The 20,329-nt window shown below is 43.4% G+C and overlaps 1 protein-coding gene across 2 annotated transcripts in view; it reads right to left on the bottom strand.

Moving 5' to 3' along the window:
* Positions 1-20,329, bottom strand: part of NLN (neurolysin) — a 58,652-nt gene that overhangs the window by 19,642 nt on the left and 18,681 nt on the right. For both annotated transcript variants that reach the window (XM_066613429.1, XM_066613428.1), the window contains exons 3-5: positions 14,228-14,376; positions 3,148-3,255; positions 420-522 (exon numbers count right to left, since the gene is read on the bottom strand). In XM_066613429.1, the coding sequence (XP_066469526.1) occupies positions 420-522; positions 3,148-3,255; positions 14,228-14,376 (360 nt within the window). The remainder of the gene's footprint in view (positions 1-419; positions 523-3,147; positions 3,256-14,227; positions 14,377-20,329) is intronic.

Genomic DNA, 20,329 nt, shown 5'->3' with positions numbered 1-20,329 from the left:
ACTTGTGAACATTGCTGAAATAAACCTACAAAACCATAACAAAAAAAGATTTTAAATACATCTTTCTGAATTTTTTTAAAAGATTCTTAGTAGCAGGAGTTAAAAAAAGAAATGATAGATTTGCAAGATGTAAAAAAAAATTACCTGATAATTTACAATTCAATTTATAAGGTTTCAAAGCAGATTGGGTATGCAAAGATACTCAGAAGTGGAAAAATAAATACCAATTAAGGGAAGGTCAGAGTGAAGTAACTGGAGGATGTGAACGTAATTTTAAAGAGAGGACATTGAACAACATTTGAAGCAGTGCTCAAATATACCTGAAAATCTGATAATACATACTGTTCCTAACAATTTGTCTTTACCACAATTTATACATATAATCTTATCAACAGCAATTCTTAAAGAGAGATACTCACGAAGTTCATCATGAGAAAATATCAGAAAAGTATTTTCTTCATTAAGGTTTTTGCTGAAGTCTATGCAGAGCTCACTCACTTTTTGCTTTATCTTCTTGATTTCCTTAACATGAGTAAATATAGATTAAAACCCCCAAACATTACATATTTGCTATAGCTGCTGTAAATCAAGAACTTTATTCTCACAGTTGTATCTCTACTCTCACCACATGAAAAATAGCACTGACTCAAGAGCCAGCAGCCCTGGTACAAGGATGTGTACTAACCAGAGCAGGTATGTTTGCACCAGGCAGCACAGGGGATGGGAGAGGGCATTTCTGGGTGGGGAAGGGCAGAAGAGGGAAAGATTGGGCCCATGAGGGGTGGGATTGATGGCAGCAGTGCACGCCATATCCTGACCCCCACTGCTGGGCCTCGGAACCCTACATAGGCTATTCAGATTTGCACCAGCTAAATAGCTGGTGCAAATCCGAGTAGCCCCATTGGGCAGGCTGGCCTGTTACACAGGGTAAGGGAAAAATATCCCCTCATCCTGAACTGACCTCCATCAGCCTCCTAACCTGTGTAGGATACAGTGCAGGCCACAGCAGCCTGGCTGCACCAGTACAGGTTAGGATTGCACTGAGAATCAGATAATCCATGCATTGTTTACACTAAATTATTACTATTATTACTATTATTACTATTATTATTATTACTACTACTACTACTATTACTATTATTACTATTACTATTATACCACTTTTCAATGGAAAGTTCACAAAGCGGTTTACAGAGAAAATCAAACAAATAGCTCCCTGTCCCAAAAGGGCTCACAATCTAAAAGGATCCAAAGAGTTATGGTAACTTCCCCAATATATTTTTAGTTAAGCCACTGGGAGCTTAATGAGCTTCTTGTTTAGTTGCGGGTCTCATAATTAGGAAAAACAGGTGGAAAAAGCATAAAGCCAACAGAATTTCAGGATTGTTTTAATATACTAATTATCCCCTAAAAATACTTTCAACACATAAGGGCTTACTTATGAAGATTTGTCTTGTAAAATATCTGTTTGTAAATGTGTGTCCTTTCATTTATATTACTGTCTCTTGAGTTTTCCATGTTAGTGAAATGGTTATTAAATCAGTATTTTTGAAGTATCATAAAACTGAATACTACAAATAAAAATATGTTCCTAACGGAAGATAGGAACTTTTTTTAATAGTGCCGAAGGGACAGAGACACAAGAAGATATGCAAAGTCCAATTTGCTCAATATGCAAAATTTTGTATAAATGGGGTCCTCTCACCCATTTTCATATTTTACTTATACTATTACTTTTCAGCTCTTCTAACATTTTATATTGTCACTTGTAAACAAACTTAATATAGCAATAACTGGACTAGCATGAAGAACACTACAGAATTTTTCATGCAGTAGCACAGGGGTGTCCAAACATTTTGGCAGGAGGGCCACATCATCTCTCTGACACTGTTCCGGGGGCAAGGAAAAAAAAGAATTAATTTACATTTAAAATTTGAATCAATTTACATAAATGAATTTATTAGAGATTGACCTTAGATGAATGAATAAAGAAAGGTCTTGCAGAAGCTCAAGGCCTATAAAAAGCCTTGCACAAAGTAAGGTTGACCTTTCCTTCACTGCTGCAGCTATATCACAGATATGAAACAGCAAGCAGTGGAGGGAGCCGTCATCCCACTGCTCACTCAAGCGGTCGAACAGTTGCCCTCATGCTGAGAGCAGCTGTGTCGGGCCAGCATGGGCTCCAGCAAGTTTCCGGAGGGCCATAGCCTCATTTGGGGGCTCCCCGAGAGCTGGATTGGGAGCCCCCGAGAGCCGCAAGTGGCCCCAGGGCTGGGGTTTGGGCACCCCTGCAGTAGCAGATTTATGGCAGCCATGTCTCAGTGGTATAACTTTGATTGCCAAAGGTACAGGATCAAACCATAGCATCTCCAAGTAGGACAAATTCCTGAAAAATTTCTATCTGCAAACCTGGAGATAGCATACAATATTTAACTAGACAATGGGCACAATCCTAACCAGGTCTACTCAGAAGTAAGTCCTATTTTGTTTAATGATGTTTACTCTCAGGAAAGTGTGGTTAGGGTTGCAGCCAATATTTAACTAGATGGACCAATGGCTCAACTCAATATATAGAAGCTTTCTAAGTGCCTAGATTTCAGAAGTATAACTAGTAGAATAAAAGATGATAGCTGCTATGTTTACTTGTCCATGCTGCCAAATGATATAAAATGAACGATGAGTAGGAATGGAGTAGCACTCACACATAGGTTTCATGTAATACAGCACACCACCACCCAGCCTCAAAGAAAGAAGAATTACTAAAATGAGTTTCTTGAACTTGGGTTGTTGTAGCTAATCTGAGAAAGCATTCTTGAAGGTATTGGCCTAATCACCACATCGCATTTAGATGTCTGTTGAATTTGAGATGCATACTTACAGATTTTATCGCGGATTGATCCAGAATGTTATGCAGAAACAAAAACACTGCAAATGAAAACCAACTCTCCCCAAAGCAATGCTTGGCTGCAAAATTGTTTCATTCAAAACCGTCCTATCTCATTGCTTTAAATTTCCGTTGATTACCATTAAATTTCTAAGCTTGGCTCAGAATAAGTTTGTCTCAGAGTAAAACATAAGATGAAACAAAATGCTTGTTAGAACACATACGATTTTCCTCTTTTCATTACTGAAGGATATCATACTCACATTCTGTACTTCTGTTGGAAGATGGAGTCCATTCCTTTCTCCCATTTTTATTGACTTCTCTATGTACCTTCTCGCTTCAGGCTTCAAAGACCCCATATCACACATTTGCTAAAATACAATAACATTTATCAATTTGGTAGATCAATTTGGTAGAACTTAGTGAGCATTAGAGGAATAAGAATAATTGCTTATTACTTCTGTACTTTGTAAGTGCTGAGTCATTTTATAAACTGATAAATTACACTAAGTAGCTTTCTAAAGAAAACAAGTTTTTTAATGCCAGAAGAGTTTGTGTCTCATCTGCAACAGGAGCTTATATGGACATTGTGATACTCAGCATTTATTTGTATTTATACGTTTTCCATGTAGAAATATGGCTTGATATACTGATCAAATGATGCAGGGATGAACAAGGAGCCTTACCACAAGGTGGCAAGTTGCAGATTTTCTCCAAAATGTTAATGCTACTTATGATCCATTCCTATTGGGCCTTTCTGCCAGAGGGATGCATGTTCCACTGACAGTGACTGCTGCAAAGCAGCAGTAAAGCATGCTCTGGTATCATGCAGAGTTGCACTCTGCTGGCTGATGTTGGGAAGACCCGAGTCTTCCTGCACGCTCCAGTAGATTTCTGTCCACCCGCTAATGACTGTGAGATGGTGAGGGAGACAGAATAGGGGTGGGGAGTGGGCAAACTGGGCAGAGATGGATACAGCCTATCCCCTTTTTTTGCAGCCACCCCACCACCTTCCTCTCCTTAAAATTGCACTAGCAAAACTGCTAGTGCAGGTCCAAGGAGACCCATTGTAGAGTGGTAGACTTACAAAGGTATAAGGGAATTTAAATCCCCCTTCCTCCTCATCCATTTCTGCTGGATATCTTGGATAGCTTGTACCCATTTCTGACATGGCTGCAGGTGAGGGGGTGGGAGGATAAGATTGGGCTGCTAGCTTTGTTATGTTTGAGAGAGTTCAAAGAGGTTTACATAAATTATTAATACTGTGCACAACAATCCTCTAAGGCAGTGTTTCTCAAACTGTGGGTTGGGACCTGTTAGGTGGGCCATTAGCCAGTTTCAGGAGGGTCTCCTGAAATACAGTGATGTCTCGCAAGACGAATGCCTTGCGCAATGAAAAACTCGCAAGACGAAAGCATTTTGTGATTTTTTTGGTGACTCGCAAGACGAATTTTTCTATGGCCGTGCTTTGCAAGACGAATTTTTTTTGTTTGTTTGTTTGTTTTAAATCGCACTTTGCAAGACAAAAATTTCGCAAAATGAACGACTCACGGAACGAATTAATTTCGTCTTGCGAGGCACCACTGTATTTCAATATTTTATTTTTTATATATTAGACTTGATGCTACCATGGTATGTGGCTGCATTTGGGGAAATGTTACAGACCTACAATTTAAACAAGCTACTATATATATTCTTTTAACAATGATAATAAACGGGATTTACTCCTGGGTGAGTGTGGGTAGGATTGCAGCCTAGGATTGTTAAAAATGTTCCTGCTTGATGATGTCACTTCTGGTCATGACATCACTTCTGGTGGGTCCTGACAGATTCTCATTCTAAAAAGTGGGTCCCAGTGCTAAATGTGTGAGAACCACTGTTGTAAGGCAAGTCAGTATATTATAGAGGAGTAACAAAGCTGAGCCATAACAACTTGCCTAAACAGACTTACAGCACAATTCTATGCAGTGTACTCAAATAAAATGTACTAATTATAATCTACTGATTATTTATTTAAAACAGGGGTGTCCAAAGTTTTTGGCAGGAGGGCCATATCATCTCTCTGACACTGTGTTTGGGGCCAGGGAAGAAAATAATTAATTTACATTTAAAATTTGAATAAATTTACATAAGTTTACATAAATGAATATATTAAAGATGAGCTTCTATGAATGAATGGTCTTGCAATAGCTCAAGGCCTATAAAAGGCCTTGCACAAAGCAAGGCTGGCCTTTCCTTTGCTGCTGCTACTGCATCACAGATGTGAAACAACAAGCAGTGGAGGGAGCCCTCATCCCACTTCTCATGCGAGAGGTCAAACAGTTACCCTCACACTGAAAGCGGTTGTGTTGGGCCAGTGTGGGCTCCAACAAATCTCCGGAGGGCCAGAGGCTCACTGGAGACTGGGAGTTCCCTGAGGGCCGCATTGAGAGGCCTCAAGGGCCGCAAGAGGCCCCAGGGCCGGGGTTGGGCACCCCTGATTTAAAGGATTTCTGTACCACTTTTCTAAAAATCTAAAGCAGTGTTCAATGTAGCTTATTTCCAGAAAAGTAGGTATAAGATTGTAGGCATAGGGCGCAATCCTAACCCATTTTCCCACACTGACATAAGGGCAATGCAACTTAGAGGTAAGGGAAAAAACACTGCCATACCTTGAGGAGGCCTCAATAACTCCCCCCCAACTGCAGAATGCAGCACATGCCCCACTGGCACAGCTATGCCAGTGCTGGAAAGTTGGTTAGGACTGTGCCCTTAGTGAGTTTGTGGAATATGAGATTTGAGTGGGAACCTACAGTACTTACACCTACATTTTTCAACGAACAGCCTGATCCTCCACGTGGGCAGCACTACTTGCTTGTGCGCTACCCAGGCAATGGCCATCACAAATGTGCCATAAGTTACGTTGTGGCAGCTGGGAGGGGAACGGCGCCAGCGAGGAGGGGAGCACCACTCAGAACTGGGCCTCTGCACCAGCGGCACAAGCCGCATGAGTGCCTGACAGTATGTGTTCTGCTAAGCAGTGGGAAGACATTTCTGGGTGGGGGAGGATAGGGAAAGGCATAGGGGGTGTTTCTGGGCAGGGTAGGGTAGGGTAGGGTTTCTGGGCAGGGTAGGGTTGGGTAGGGTAGAGCAGGATAGGGAAAGCCCATAGGGTGGTTGAGGCCTAGGGCGTGGGTATAGCCCACCGGTTTCTATTGCCCTGAGCCTAAAAGCCCAACACAAGCTACTCAGATCTCCACCAGTGATTTCACTGATACAGATTTGAGTAGACCCACAGGGGCTAGGAGTGTTCCCTTACCCCAAAGCAACCTCGGGCTGCTGCTCTGGTCCTGCAGGATACAGCAGCAATCATTTCAGTGTTGCCGTACCATGCAGCGCCAGGGCAGCATACGACTGGATCCTAAGCCATTTCACTCATTCAATCATTGCTAATTGGTGTGAGTAAAATAGTTTTGCCCCCTCCACTTCACAAACATGCACAGAATTGATGGTGTGAGGAAAAAAAAGGTATATAACATGAATGGATAAATATTTGTTTTGTTCAAGGAACTCTGAAGAAGCCTGCCAGCTGCCAAGTCACAATGGAAGAAAAATGAAATTGCAAATAAAGTATTATATTACATTTGGGTCGTCATACATTGCTCTTTTGAGAAAGACAGATGTTACCTATATTATACTGCAACCTACACATACTTGTTTGGAAGTAAGTTTCACGGAGAGATGAGCAAAAATAGTTTCCATGCATTTTACAACAGGATTTTATGGGTTTATTGGGTTGATTAAGCAGAGAGGGATGGTTTGATTTTGAAACATCTCATGCTTTTACCGCTCAGAAAATAACACTCAAGCAGGCATCCATCTGTCTCCTGTTACATTCAGAGCTTGCAAACAAAACATTGTCTTTCTTTTTTCACATCTCTCAATACAAAGTTCCAACAACACTATTTTAGGTTAGCACAGCACCTTTGTTGAGCAGGGCACATTTCGGAGTAGAAACGTGGGGGTGCATGTGACTGATAAACCACTAATAGCATGGTTGGATGGTATCCAAGATGATACATAAGCCACAAGAGTTCCTTGGTAACTGCAGAGACATGGTTCATTAGAGAAAATGTATTGTGCCTTGCCACTCAAAAATCCTCAGCAGATTATTTGGTCTGGTTAATCAGAAACTGTTGATATTAGCCACAGTAGTTGATGTTAAGGTCAATGCCCAGACAGCACTTCCAGAGTGCAATCCAGACATAGTCTTTAGCCAGTGCAGTCGCTGCTGCACCGACATATGGTGTTGTGAATGTGTGGTACAGCACATTCATGGCACCTGGAGAGCAAGAAGTGCTGGCGGGGAGGCCATCACTTGGGCTACCCGTCACTTAATGAAGATTAAGGGGTCAGGTCACAAAGTCACATGCTCTTTACTTCCCAGGCACAATTTTTTTTGTACCTTTTCTGCCAGCTTTAACAATGATTAATATTCCTTGATAAATAATAATAATAATAAAGGTATTTCTATACCACCTTTCTTGGTCCTCAGATTTCTCCTTAGACTTTATTCAAGGTGGTTTACATAGGCAGGCAATTTAAATCCCCGTAGGGATTTTTACAATTTGAAAGAAGGTTTCTATCTTTCAAGAAACCACAACATTCAGATGTTTCTTTATTGATCTGGTCGCACATTCTGGCCTCCATCCTCCCACACTCAGAGCAGATGGAATAGCTCGGCTCAGCTTGTCAGCTGCTTCAAGGTCACACGGTGCCGGTGGCCTCGAACTGGCAACCTTCGGATGTTATCTTCAGGCAATTGGAGGCTCAACCCTCTAGACTAGACCTCCTGATAGTTAACCTTACTTACTGCTCAATTTTAACCAGGATTTGGTGGGACAAAAATTAACCCCTTTTAGAACCTGTGCCAATTTCAAGTTTTAACCATGGTTAAAAGTCAGTGGAGGAGGCAAAATTTACACTGGAGAACAGACTGGGGACAAATGTGGCAAGCTCCCAATCCCATGTACAACACCACTGTTTAGAATTTGGAGCCCTATTTGTTGAGTACTCCTTAGAACAGGGGTCTCCAAACTTTTTTGGCAAGAGGGCCGCATTGAATGTCTGACATGGTTTTGAGGGCTGGAAAAAAAATTAAATATAAAATTTTTATGAATAAATTAGAGATGGAACTTAGATGTATTAATAAATGAATGAATAGGCTCATTCATTAAACCTCTCTGGCCCTTAGAACACCCTCCAGATGCAACCAGAGCACAGTTCCAGTCACGTTCAGCAAAGTGGGCCGGGGGCTTTCAGGGGACAAGAGACTGGCCACGGGCTGGAAAGAGGCTTGCCACGAGCTGCATCTGGCCCCTGGGCCAGGGTTTGGAGACCCCTGCCTTAGAAGGATGAAGTATAAGCTTTCTGTGGGTGAATGTTTAAACAAAGAAAAGTTTGGTTCAAAATCAAGTGAAAACATTTATTATTATAATGGCAGCTAGCCAACAACAAAATTTGGGCTTTCTAATTCAAAACACATATTAGGCCCAATACCAATTTGAGAAGCTCTCTTTTTCACAGAACAGGCTGACTGCATAGGCTGCCATCCCTATGTATTGCTGGGCTGCTTAAAATCAATTGACTTTAATAAGGTGTAAGTAGAATTGTAACCTTGACACTTATTTTCTTAAAAGCGCAGGCCCCGCTTGACTATTAAGAACCATGTTTTCTGTATGGCTTTGAACTATACCGTTGCAAATTACACTTACAACTCGTTAAAAGAAGCAGCTTGGGAATCAATGAAAACTTGCACAACTTTTAAAAAATCCAATTATTCTCCTTCCCAGGAGCATGGGTGTGGAAACCATGGAGCATTCCTAAGCATGCCTCTAGCCAGCATGAATAGATAGAAGAAATGATGCTATTTAATATAAAAGATTAAGAACATATACAAGTGTCCAGTCTTCTGGCAAATTAATCCTCTATAATGGGCCTGAATTTATTCTCAAATATCTAAAACCCTAGGCCAGTGGTTCCCAACCTTTAGGAGCCCATGGACCACTGAGACAAAAATTGGAATCATTATGGATGCCATGTAACCCCCCCCCACACACAAAAAAGACAATTTGTAACACTCACAGAAAATTTATTAGTGATTGATCTATTAGATTTATTACTTAACAATTTGTGGGTTGTTGCTGGTTGTGGGTGGTGTATTCTCCACCTTCTCTGACAGTCGTTGGGGAAGTGTCTCCTGCAAGAGAACTTCCCCATGGAAGTCACAGCCAATACTTCAGTGCTGGCTGCAGCCAGTTTGTTCTCCACCCTCTCTGGTGGTCCAGGAAGGACTACCCACTTGACGAGATGCTGGAAGTGGTTGAAAGTGTTTTTCTTTCCTGAGACCACTCCTCAGGGGTCTCACAGACCACCTGTGGTCCATGGACTGGGAACTGGTGCCCTAGACATTATTTTCTCATCTTCAGAAAACAGAACGCTTCTTTTCAAGGTTAAGTACTTTTTAATTTCAAGAACTTATATCTCCTCAAAACTCTTTTCTGCAGTAATACCTTTTGGAATATGACAGTGCCACAACCATAGTCTAGTAAGAAGTATTCCTCAAATTATAACAGCACCTTTTGCTTAAAGGATCTTACTTCTGTTTTCCATAACCATGCAATCCTGATTGATGTTGCTCAATACATGGGATTGTTTGAAGGGTGCAGTTCAAATACTAAAAAGGAGGTAGGAAGGAGAGTATGAGGAAAACCATTATCAAAAGGATAGACACTCAGTGATGTAGTGAAAGTGCATAAGCAGGACTGCTTCCAGGCATATAAAGATTTGCAGAAAGTTTGTATGAAGCCAAAACCAGCTGACCCATGAGAAGGCTCAATCTCTCCCAAGATGGATTCTCCACACCTGAGGTGCTGGAACATCCAGATGAAGGATGCCACCACCATCTCTAGATAAGAGGCAGTAGTCTGGTACATATATTCCTTTTAAGAGATCTGAGGTAAGGCTGTGAACTGCAGTTGGCATGGTCACCAGAGGATGATGAAGATATGGTTTGCACTCTCTGCCTAACCCTAATGGAGTGTACACTAGAGTTGAACTGCCCCCAGGGCAACGTGTTATAAGTTGTAGATGGTTATACAAAATTAAAGAAGGAGAAGCTGAGGGAAAACAACCAATTTATAAAGCCAGACTATGCGCCAGAGGCTTTGCTCAGATCCCACTCTTGAAGAGATCAATGGGTGTAAATGTTCAGTGAATACCTCTTCCAGTGAGAAAGATGTTGCTCATTATCACTAGGCAGAAAGTCTGGTCTAGGGGCTAGAGCAACCAATAAGACTGAAGATGACGTCTGAAGGTTGCCAGTTCAAGATCACCGAAAGCTTCTGTAAGCAGTGAGACCTTGAGAAGCTGGCAAGCTGAGCTCCTGAGTGACAGAGAAGTTCGTTGCAGATGTTTGTTAAGAGTGGGAGACAATGTGACCAGACTGAAAGATCCATCTGGAATGTAGTTTGTTCTTGAAAGATAGAATTTCTTTGTTTACTGTAAAAAAAGCTCTTGGGGGTTTGGAAAAAGTCTGCCTATGTAAACCACCTTGGATTAAAGTCAAAGGAGCAATTACAATGACCAAGAAAGGCAGTATATAAATACCATTACAGGTGACCTATTTATCAAATGGGGTGGGGGAAACTGAAAGTGACACACACCTTTGCCTCCTTCACCCTTCGCTGGCTTCTTGCTCAGTTTCAAGGCAGCCCAAAAAACTGCAAAAAGGCTCGCCCAGGCAGGGAAATACCCCTGGAGCCATGGAAGAGGTTCCCCTTGCAAAGGAACAGTAACACTCTTGGAGCCCCTTCAGCAAAGAGGCTGAAGAGGGGAAGCGGGGAAACCCCTGTAGCCAGAACACATACAGCAAGGTGGAGCGCGCGCGCGCTCGCGCTCTCTCTCTCTCTCTCTCTCTCTCACACACACACACACACATAGGGGCAGGTGCAACAGGTAGCAACAGAGGGGTTTGCTTTAAAAAACCCAGGGAGTGTTTGCCCAATTCCCCCCCTCCCCAGATGGTGCAGGCTCTCCATGCTCCAGCCTATGGAAAAAAGTCTTCCCAGCAAGCCAAAGCAGGAGGTTTAGGCTACAATCCTTTCCACTCTTTCCTGGGAGTAAGTCCCATTGACAACAATGGGGCTTACTTCTGAGTAGAAATGCATGGGACTGGACTCTTAAAAGCTCAGCATCCCACCTGTGAAAGAAGCTGGCACAGCTGGCATGCTGTGGGACAGCTGGCGAGAGGGAGGCAGGAGGGGATTGCTTTAAAAAACCCAGGGAGTGTTTGCCCAATCCCCCCCCCCCCCAAGATGGTGCAGGCTCTCCATGCTCCAGCCTATGGAAACAAGTCTTCCCAGCAAGCCAAAGCAGGAGATTTAGGCTACAATCCTCTCCACGCTTCCCTGGGAGTAAGCCCCATTGATTAGAATGGGACTTCTGAGTAGAAACACATAGGACTGGAATCTTAAAAGCTCAGCATCCCACCTGTGAAAGGGGGAGGGGGAGGAGAAGGAGGGGACTGATAACAGCTGCCTTAGTTTCCTTCCAGCCCCAAGTGTCAGGCTGCAGCGTATTTGCGTAGCTCTATAGAATTTAGCACGCATTTTTTGTTAATCGCGCTGGGTCAAGGAATGGAACTAATGCGTATAAATAGGCTCCACCTGTATTATTATTGGATAAGGCATTTCACAAGATTAATCATTTTTAGGGGTCCACCAAGGAAGAGATATATGGACAATATCACGGACACTGAAGGCCTAGTGATAGATTAGACTGAGAACATGTAGGAACCACTTCTTGAAGGAGTATGTGAAGGCGCCCTAATGGTAGAATAGACATGAAGGCAGCCTTGAGATAAAGCAGACCCTGAATTGTTATGGGTCTATAGGTAGAAGTGGCAACCCATAAAACGCCTGGTCTCAAAGGAGAGATGTTCTGATGCTGAGCAACTTGAGATCTACTCTGATAAGATACATTTACTGACTGGGGAAGAGCATGGATTCCAACTGATGAGAAGCCCAAGTTCATCAGAGAGATTGAAAGTCTTCATCAATATGCTGATATAATTGATGAGGACAAATAGCAATAATTAAAGCATGCACCCTTCAGGTCTACTGATGAAAACAATGTGCTTAAAAGAGGACAGAGTTGGAGCCCATAGAAAACTTCCTGTACACCACATAATTATTCACATTCCTGACAAAAGCAGCCACTGGGAGCAGCCTGCTTACCTGGGATGGACTGGTTTGAGTGCCCATTTAAAAAAGAATACCTGATCTCCTCAAGGAGGACTAGAGAAGGGGTGACATGGAGGCTTGCACAACATGGTTGGGGGACAAATTCAATGGCATAGCCTAGGTCAGTGGTTCTCAACCTTTTTCATTTGCTTATCACTTGGCATCCCATTTCCATAAATTGTATCCTTCATATTAGCAACATGTTTGTAATTATATAGTTGCTGTTATTTCCAATTTATATTTTGTGACTGCAAATAAATGGTCCAATAATAGATTATAAAGTAGTGGAGTAATAAGGTGAACAAACAGTGCGTATATATTTACATTCAAAATTAAGAAGATACGATCGATTAAAATACATTACAGATTACATAACTACATTACCTTAAAACATTTAAAATTTCACATTTAATTTATAAAACTTTAATATGTTATGAAATTGAAATACAGTGGTGCCTCACAAGACGAAATTAATTCATTCCGTGAGTCGTTTCGTTTTGCGAAATTTTCGTCTTGTGAAGTGCGATTTAAAACAAACCAAAAAAAAAGGAAAAAAATTCGTCTTGCGAAGCACGGCCATAGAAAAATTCGTCTTGCGAGTCACCAAAAAAATCACAAAACACTTTTGTCTTGCGAGTTTTTCGTTGCGCGAGGCATTCGTCTTGCGAGGCATCACTGTAGTTTTGTCTAGTTTCAGTGCACACCCAATAGTTGCAGTTGTGTATGCGCACATGTAGAGTCCTCCTGGTGCACAACACCTGCAATAAGAATTCTAAGACAATTATTAACAAGGTGTCTTGCCATACATGTGAGGAACACTAGGTTGTCTGTACAAAGCACTCCATTTGTGTGCCAAGTGCCCTTTCTCCATAGCTCCCATCAAAGTGTCCTCTAAGAGACCAGAGAAGTATAGCCCCATGCTATGGCATATAACCTGAACTGTGGTCTCCCTGGGAGGAGCACATGTACTGAGGCTGGTGCTCTCCAATTGGCTGTGAAGCACAGTTTGTATCCTATGCTTCTATTGCAGGAAAGTGGGCAGCAGTTGGAAAAGAAAAAATGCTAGAGAATCTCACCATTGTTCCTTTTGGGTTCCTCTTCCTACACCAGCTATGCCAGCTCTGTCATTGGCACAGCATTTTCCTGTCATCAGGGACATGCCTGTCTTCTGAAAGGGGTTCAGTATATAGTATATGTTGGATCCTCATTCCGCCCATGTCTTTGCCCCATTTTAGTATGCCCAATGGCAGGAGTTGTACCAGCCTCTGAGGTATTATTATTATTATTATTAACAGTATTTATATACCGCTTTTCAACTAAAAGTTCACAAAGCGGTTTACAGAGAAAAATCAAATAACTAAATGGCTCCCTGTCCCAAAAGGGCTCACAATCTAAAAAGATGCAAATGAATACCAGCAGACAGCCACTAGAACAGACACTGCTGGGGTGAGGTGGGCCAGTTACTCTCCCCCTGCTAAAAAAAAGGAGCACCCACTTGAAAAAGTGCCTCTTACCCAGTTAGCAGGTATGCCAGCATGTCATTATGCCAATGCCCAGGGCTCATCTGCCAGCAGGTCGGCTGCTGCGTTGGTAGAGATATTGTTGTACCAGCATCCAAAGACAAATGCCATGGACCGTTCATACTGGCACAGCATCAGTATGTGGATTGGACAACAAGGACCTTGTGACTAACTCTCTCTTTTCTGACTCATCAGAGCAGACTGCATAAATCTGTCATTGAGTTTTTTTTAAGTCAAAGGATCAAATCTGATTCTTAAAAGTGGCTGAGGTTTTAAGAAGAAATGAATGCAAGGAGCTGCCTGATGCCACCGAGTCAGACTATTGTACCATCTACCTCAGTATTGTCAACACTGATTCTCCAAATTTTCAGACTGGAATTTCTCTCTGCTGGAGACTGAACTCAAGACTTTCTGCATGCAATGCTCTACAATTGACCTACGGAAAGTTCTGAACCTTCAACAGTGTTCTACAACGGTTTGTAAGGCCTGGCATTACACAAGATTACTGAAGAAATGCCGAGTAGATAATATTTATTGTTTACCTGGAAATGGACAACTCTTTGGAACACATCCTGCCTCATGCTCATCTCAACATCAAAATGAGAAAGCCTTTTATCAGCTTCTGTGCTCGCTGCACGAACATCTTTGTCAGGTGAGACATGCTGTGGAAAATCCAGCATGCTTCTCTCTACTATAGAAAATTAAACAAAACACACACATCATGTTAATTACCAATAATTATACCACCAAACCGTCTTAAGCCAGAATGAGAGACTTTTCCCATTATAAACAAATTAGAGAGTTTGAAGAGTTGCCAGTGCATTCATAAGATACCCATTTCTGAGTCTTTTGGATAATGTCAAACCAATATAAGGACAAGTCAATTATATGGTATAACCAACTAAGGCAGACATGCAGTGGTATTTCCAGTAGTAAGTACAACTGACAGCATGAAAGTTGGTTTTTAGGGGGGGGGAAATGCCCTACTTGGAAAAGATCTGGCTGAAATAAAACTAGCTGGTTAATATTTGAAAAGCACAGATTGAAAATTGGTAGAATTTAAATAAAACCAGTTTTTAAACAGATCTTGAATATTCTTCTTGAAAGTGCTTTTGTATCTTTGTGATTGAAATTACAAATATGATTATTTGTAATTACATATTACAAATACAAATTACATATTACAAATTACAAATATGAGGACCACCAGGCAAAACAGGGTGATTTTTCCCTCCTGTTCTTCATATATGGTGTGTATTTTTTGGCTAAGCTACCTATTACTTAAGAGTCATGAGAAAGTGAAATGTCTCCATCTGCTGGGAGATCTCTCAGCCTATTTACTAAAGGGAGACAATTTTTCTAAAACAGCCATTTTCAACCTTTTTCAGGTCACAGCACACTGACAAGGCACTAAAGTTGTCAAGGCACACTACTAGTTTTTAATTACATTATTATGTTACAATTAATTTAATATAACTAAGGGCACAAGCCTAATCAGGTCTACTCAGAAGTAAGTTCTATTTTGTTCAATGGGGCTTATGCTCAGGAAAGTGTGGTTAGGACTGCAGCCTTAGATCATTACATGACAATGAAAGTAATTTCCAGGAAGCTTGGAGAGGGAGGTGTATGTGGTTTCTGGAAAGGAAGAACAATGTTTTGAAGTAGGTCTGTTCAAACTGTTATCAGTTGATATGCTCTGATATGCCAGAAAGTGTTGGCAAAGAGAGATGAGATTGAGCATACTGGAGAAATGTGCGGTGAGGGGCAGTGAGGAGATGTGGCTGAAACAAGTGCAGGATTAACTGGGGTGGGGGAAGAGAGAGAGAATGGGAGGCAACTGATTCTGGAAGGTGGGGAAGAGGGAAGGTTGGGGAGGGGCAGTCAGAGAGGGGTTAACTGCAATTATGATGGGGTAATGTGTGTGTGGGAGGTGGGTGGTGGGGAAGAAAAGTATCACTTTCCTGTTCATGTATGCAAGAAAAAGTGTGACCAAGCCTCTGTACATCTACTCAGAAGTAAGCCCCATTATAGTCAATGGGACTTACTCCTAGGTAAGTGTGGATAGGATTGTGGCCCATACCCTTAAAACCAAAGTCTTGCCAGTGGAGGCAACGCAGGGAGGGTCACTTTGGGGCATTGCAGGCAAGGAAAAGGGTCTCTCCAGGATCCTTTCCAGCCAGTTGCTTTGGCTCCATACCTGCCTTCAGGCTCACTCTCACTCCCTCCTTGCTCTCGCTGCTCGCCCTCACTGCCTCCACATTCCTGTCAGCCAGGAGCTCTTCCAGGCTTTTCTAACTGCCTGGCTGGCTGCCCAATCAGTGCGCAGGGCAGTCACCAGCAACAGCAGGAGTGGCAAAGCCCCTTTTTCTCCTGTGAGGCTCCAAGCTGCTGCTTCTCCCACATGCGCAGCTGCCACCACCACCTGACTCCTTGGCCCTGCAGCACACCTGAGGCTGTCTCGCAGCACACTGGTGTGCCACGGTGCAACAGTTGAAAACCTCTGCTCTAAAACATAACACACACATCTGTGTTTATTACACTTGTATTCTGCCTTTGCTTCAAAGCAGCATCTTTATCCTAAAAGTTATGTGAGGTCGCTGAGAATGAGAGATGCTGGCTGGATCAAGGTGAGCTTCCCAATAAAACAGGGATCTGAAACCAAGTTTCCCCACTTCAAGTCAAAAGTTAGCTACTACATTTACTCTGACTTTGTACATGAACATCAAACACATGGAAAGTACAACCTTTGAGTCACAGTCTACTTTTTAATTATTCTTACAATATCATTTGCATGTTCTTGCCTTATTGAATTATTCTTACTGTTGGTGTCTTTTCTGCTCTCTTTAATTATCTCTTTCTAGTGTCTTTTGCATCTCATCTACATAGAAAAAATATGACCAACAGCTATGTGGCAGAAGCTCAAAAAGGAAGTGTAGTTTTTTTTAAAAAATCTACAGCCACACAATACATTTTGGGTTTACCATGCTCATGCAGCTGCATGGAAATCTAGAGAATTAGGAAGGTGCAGCAACACCAGGTTTACTATGCTACCAAGATGAAAATGGCATTTTTGACTAAAACTGCAAGTGCACCAACCTTCTATTTCCATCCTATTGATTTCACATATCTCATTCTCCATTTTCTTTTAAATTTTTAGAGACCTTTCTGCTGTTCTTTCAACTCCTTACATTCCCCAATTTCCACCATCTCTTCCCTACAGAATTTTCCTTGTGCATTCAAGAGCTGTATATGTCACTTCTTACTTCATTTGCAGGCTCTGCTTTCAGAGTCAGACACCTAAAATAAAATCTGAGAATGAAAGCCCTTAGGAAGAGGCTTGGGAGAATGGTTCTTCTCCCTCAGCCCTGATGAGATGATGCCCTTAGACACAGAGGACACACCTTTCTGGTGACACTGAGCGGCACCCCAGCAGCCCCCTCTCCATCCACAAAGGAGCTTCCTTGTACACATTGTACCCACTACCATAAAGACATCATTTTGTGTATCATTCTTATGAAGAACACTTTCCATGTTGCAGGACACAGAGCACTTTCTGGAGCTGATTCATGCACAGATTAACAAATATTGCAGCTTTCTTGTTGCAGTGGAGCTTACTCACAATACTCACAATACTCACACTCACAATACTGAGTGATTGGCATCTCAGAAGTGTTTTGCTAGTGCACATGGATGCAAAGACTTTATGTGAAGCAAAATGGGTTACACTTCTATAGAAGCAGATAAGCGAATATGTGGGATCAAACTCAGTAGATAACAAAGATTTCCTGTATACTGTAATGTTGTATTGGCAACCTTCAGTCTCGAAAGACTATGGTATCGCGCTCTGAAAGGTGGTTCTGGCACAGCGTCTAGTGTGGCTGAAAAGGCCAATCCGGGAGTGACAATCCCTTCCACACCGGGAGCAAGTGCAGTCTGTCCCTGGTCTGTCTCCCTGGCTATGGGCCTTCCTTCTTTGCCTCTTAGCCTCAGACTGTTGGCAAAGTGTCTCTTCAAACTGGGAAAGGCCATGCTGCACAGCCTGCCTCCAAGCGGGCCGCTCAGAGGCCAGGGTTTCCCACTTGTTGAGGTCCATCCCTAAGGCCTTCAGATCCCTCTTGCAGATGTCCTTGTATCGCAGCTGTGGTCTACCTGTAGGGCGCTTTCCTTGCACGAGTTCTCCATAGAGGAGATCCTTTGGGATCCGGCCATCATCCATTCTCACGACATGACCAAGCCAACGCAGGCGTCTCTGTTTCAGCAGTGAATACATGCTAGGGATTCCAGCACGTTCCAGGACTGTGTTGTTTGGAACTTTGTCCTGCCAGGTGATGCCGAGGATGCGTCGGAGGCAGCGCATGTGGAAAGCGCTCAGTTTCCTCTCCTGTTGTGGGCGAAGAGTCCATGACTCGCTGCAGTACAGAAGTGTACTCAGGACGCAAGCTCTGTAGACCTGGATCTTGGTATGTTCCGTCAGCTTCTTGTTGGACCAGACTCTCTTTGTGAGTCTGGAAAACGTGGTAGCTGCTTTACCAATGCGCCTGTTTAGCTCGGCATCGAGAGAATGAGTGTCGGAGATCGTTGAGCCAAGGTACACAAAGTCATGGACAACCTCCAGTTCATGCTCAGAGATTGTAATGCAGGGAGGTGAGTCCACATCCTGAACCATGACCTGTGTTTTCTTCAGGCTGATTGTCAGTCCAAAATCTTGGCAGGCCTTGCTAAAACGATCCATGAGCTGCTGGAGATCTTTGGCAGAGTGGGTAGTGACAGCTGCATCGTCGGCAAAGAGGAAGTCACGCAGACATTTCAGCTGGACTTTGGATTTTGCTCTCAGTCTGGAGAGGTTGAAGAGCTTTCCGTCTGATCTGGTCCGGAGATAGATGCCTTCTGTTGCAGTTCCAAAGGCCTGCTTCAGCAGGACAGCGAAGAAAATCCCAAACAAGGTTGGTGCAAGAACACAGCCCTGCTTCACTCCGCTTCGGATGTCAAAAGGGTCTGATGTGGAGCCATCGAAGACAACAGTGCCCTTCATGTCCTTGTGGAAGGATCTGATGATGCTGAGGAGCCTGGGTGGACATCCAATCTTGGGGAGAATCTTGAAGAGGCCGTCTCTGCTGACCAGGTCGAAAGCCTTTGTGAGATCTATGAAGGCTATAAAGAGTGGCTGTCGTTGTTCCCTGCATTTCTCCTGCAGTTGTCTAAGGGAGAATACCATATCAGTGGTGGACCTGTTGGCTCGGAATCCACACTGCGATTCTGGATAGACGCTCTCTGCAAGTACCTGGAGCCTCTTTAGTACAACTCGGGCAAACAGCTTTCCTACAACGCTAAGGAGAGAGATGCCGCGGTAGTTGTTGCAGTCACCCCTGTCACCTTTGTTCTTGTACAGCGTGATGATGTTTGCATCCCTCATGTCTTGAGGTACTCCACCTTCTCTCCAGCAGAGACAGAGGATTTCATGCAGCTCAGTGACGATGATCTCTTTGCAGCATTTTAGGACTTCAGCAGGGATGCTGTCTTTTCCAGGTGCCTTGCCAAAGGCAAGGGAGTCCAGGGCCACGTGAAGTTCTTCTAGGGTTGGTTCACTGTCAAGCTCTTCCAGCACAGGCAGGCACTCAATGTTGTTCAGTGCTTCTTCGGTGACTACATTTTCTCTGGAATATAGCTCAGAGTAGTGCTGCACCCAGCGTTCCATCTGCTGCGCCCGATCCTGGATGACCTCGCCTGTGGCAGACTTCAGAGGGGCAATTTTCTTCTGTGTTGGACCTAGGGCCTGCTTGATACCATCATACATCCCCTTGATGTTGCCCGTGTCAGCTGCTATCTGTATCTCGGAACAGAGCTGGAGCCAGTAGTCGTTAGCACATCTCCTGGCAGTCTGTTGGACTTTGCTGCGAGCAGTTCGGAGGACCTGCAGGTTGCGCTCACTGGGACAGACCTTGTATGCTGCTTGAGCTCTCCTCTTTTCCTCAATGACTGGTGTCAACTCCTCAGAGTGGGCTTCAAACCAGTCTGCCGCCTTGTTGGTCTTCTTGCCGAATATGGACAAGGCGGTGTTGTAAACGGTATTCTTGAAATGTTCCCATCTGCTGGATGCGTTTGCGTCGGCCGGGCCTGGAAGAGATTCCTCAAGCGCTTGTGCAAATTCCTCCACTTTTCTCTGATCCCGGGTCTTGCTGGTATCAATGCGAGGTCTTCCTTCCTTTTTCGTGTGATACAGTCGCTTTGTTTGCAGTTTCACTCTGCTGCACACCAGGGAGTGGTCAGTGTCGCAGGCAGCACCATGATAACTGCGTGTGATCTTGATGCTGGGAAGGCTGGAGCGTCTGGTGAGGATCAGGTCGAGCTGGTGCCAGTGCTTTGATCTTGGATGTCTCCAAGAGACTCTATGTTGGGGCTTTGTGTTGAAGAATGTGTTGCTGACACAGAGACCGTGATGACAGCAAAACTCTAGCAGGCGTTGGCCATTTTCGTTCATCCTCCCAGTGCCAAACTGACCTAAGCAAGTGGGCCATGAACTGTTATCAGCACCAACTCTAGCATTGAAATCGCCGAGGATGAACAATGGCTCTTTTACAGGGATTTTCTTGACAGTGGTGGCCAGGTCATCATAGAATTTGTCTTTGGCTTCTGCTGGAGACGAC

Source organism: Tiliqua scincoides, chromosome 2 (genome assembly GCF_035046505.1).
Source record: "Tiliqua scincoides isolate rTilSci1 chromosome 2, rTilSci1.hap2, whole genome shotgun sequence".
Lineage (NCBI taxonomy): Eukaryota > Metazoa > Chordata > Lepidosauria > Squamata > Scincidae > Tiliqua > Tiliqua scincoides.
Note: the sequence above shows the minus strand (reverse complement) of the source record. Positions and strands in the feature narration are given on the sequence as shown.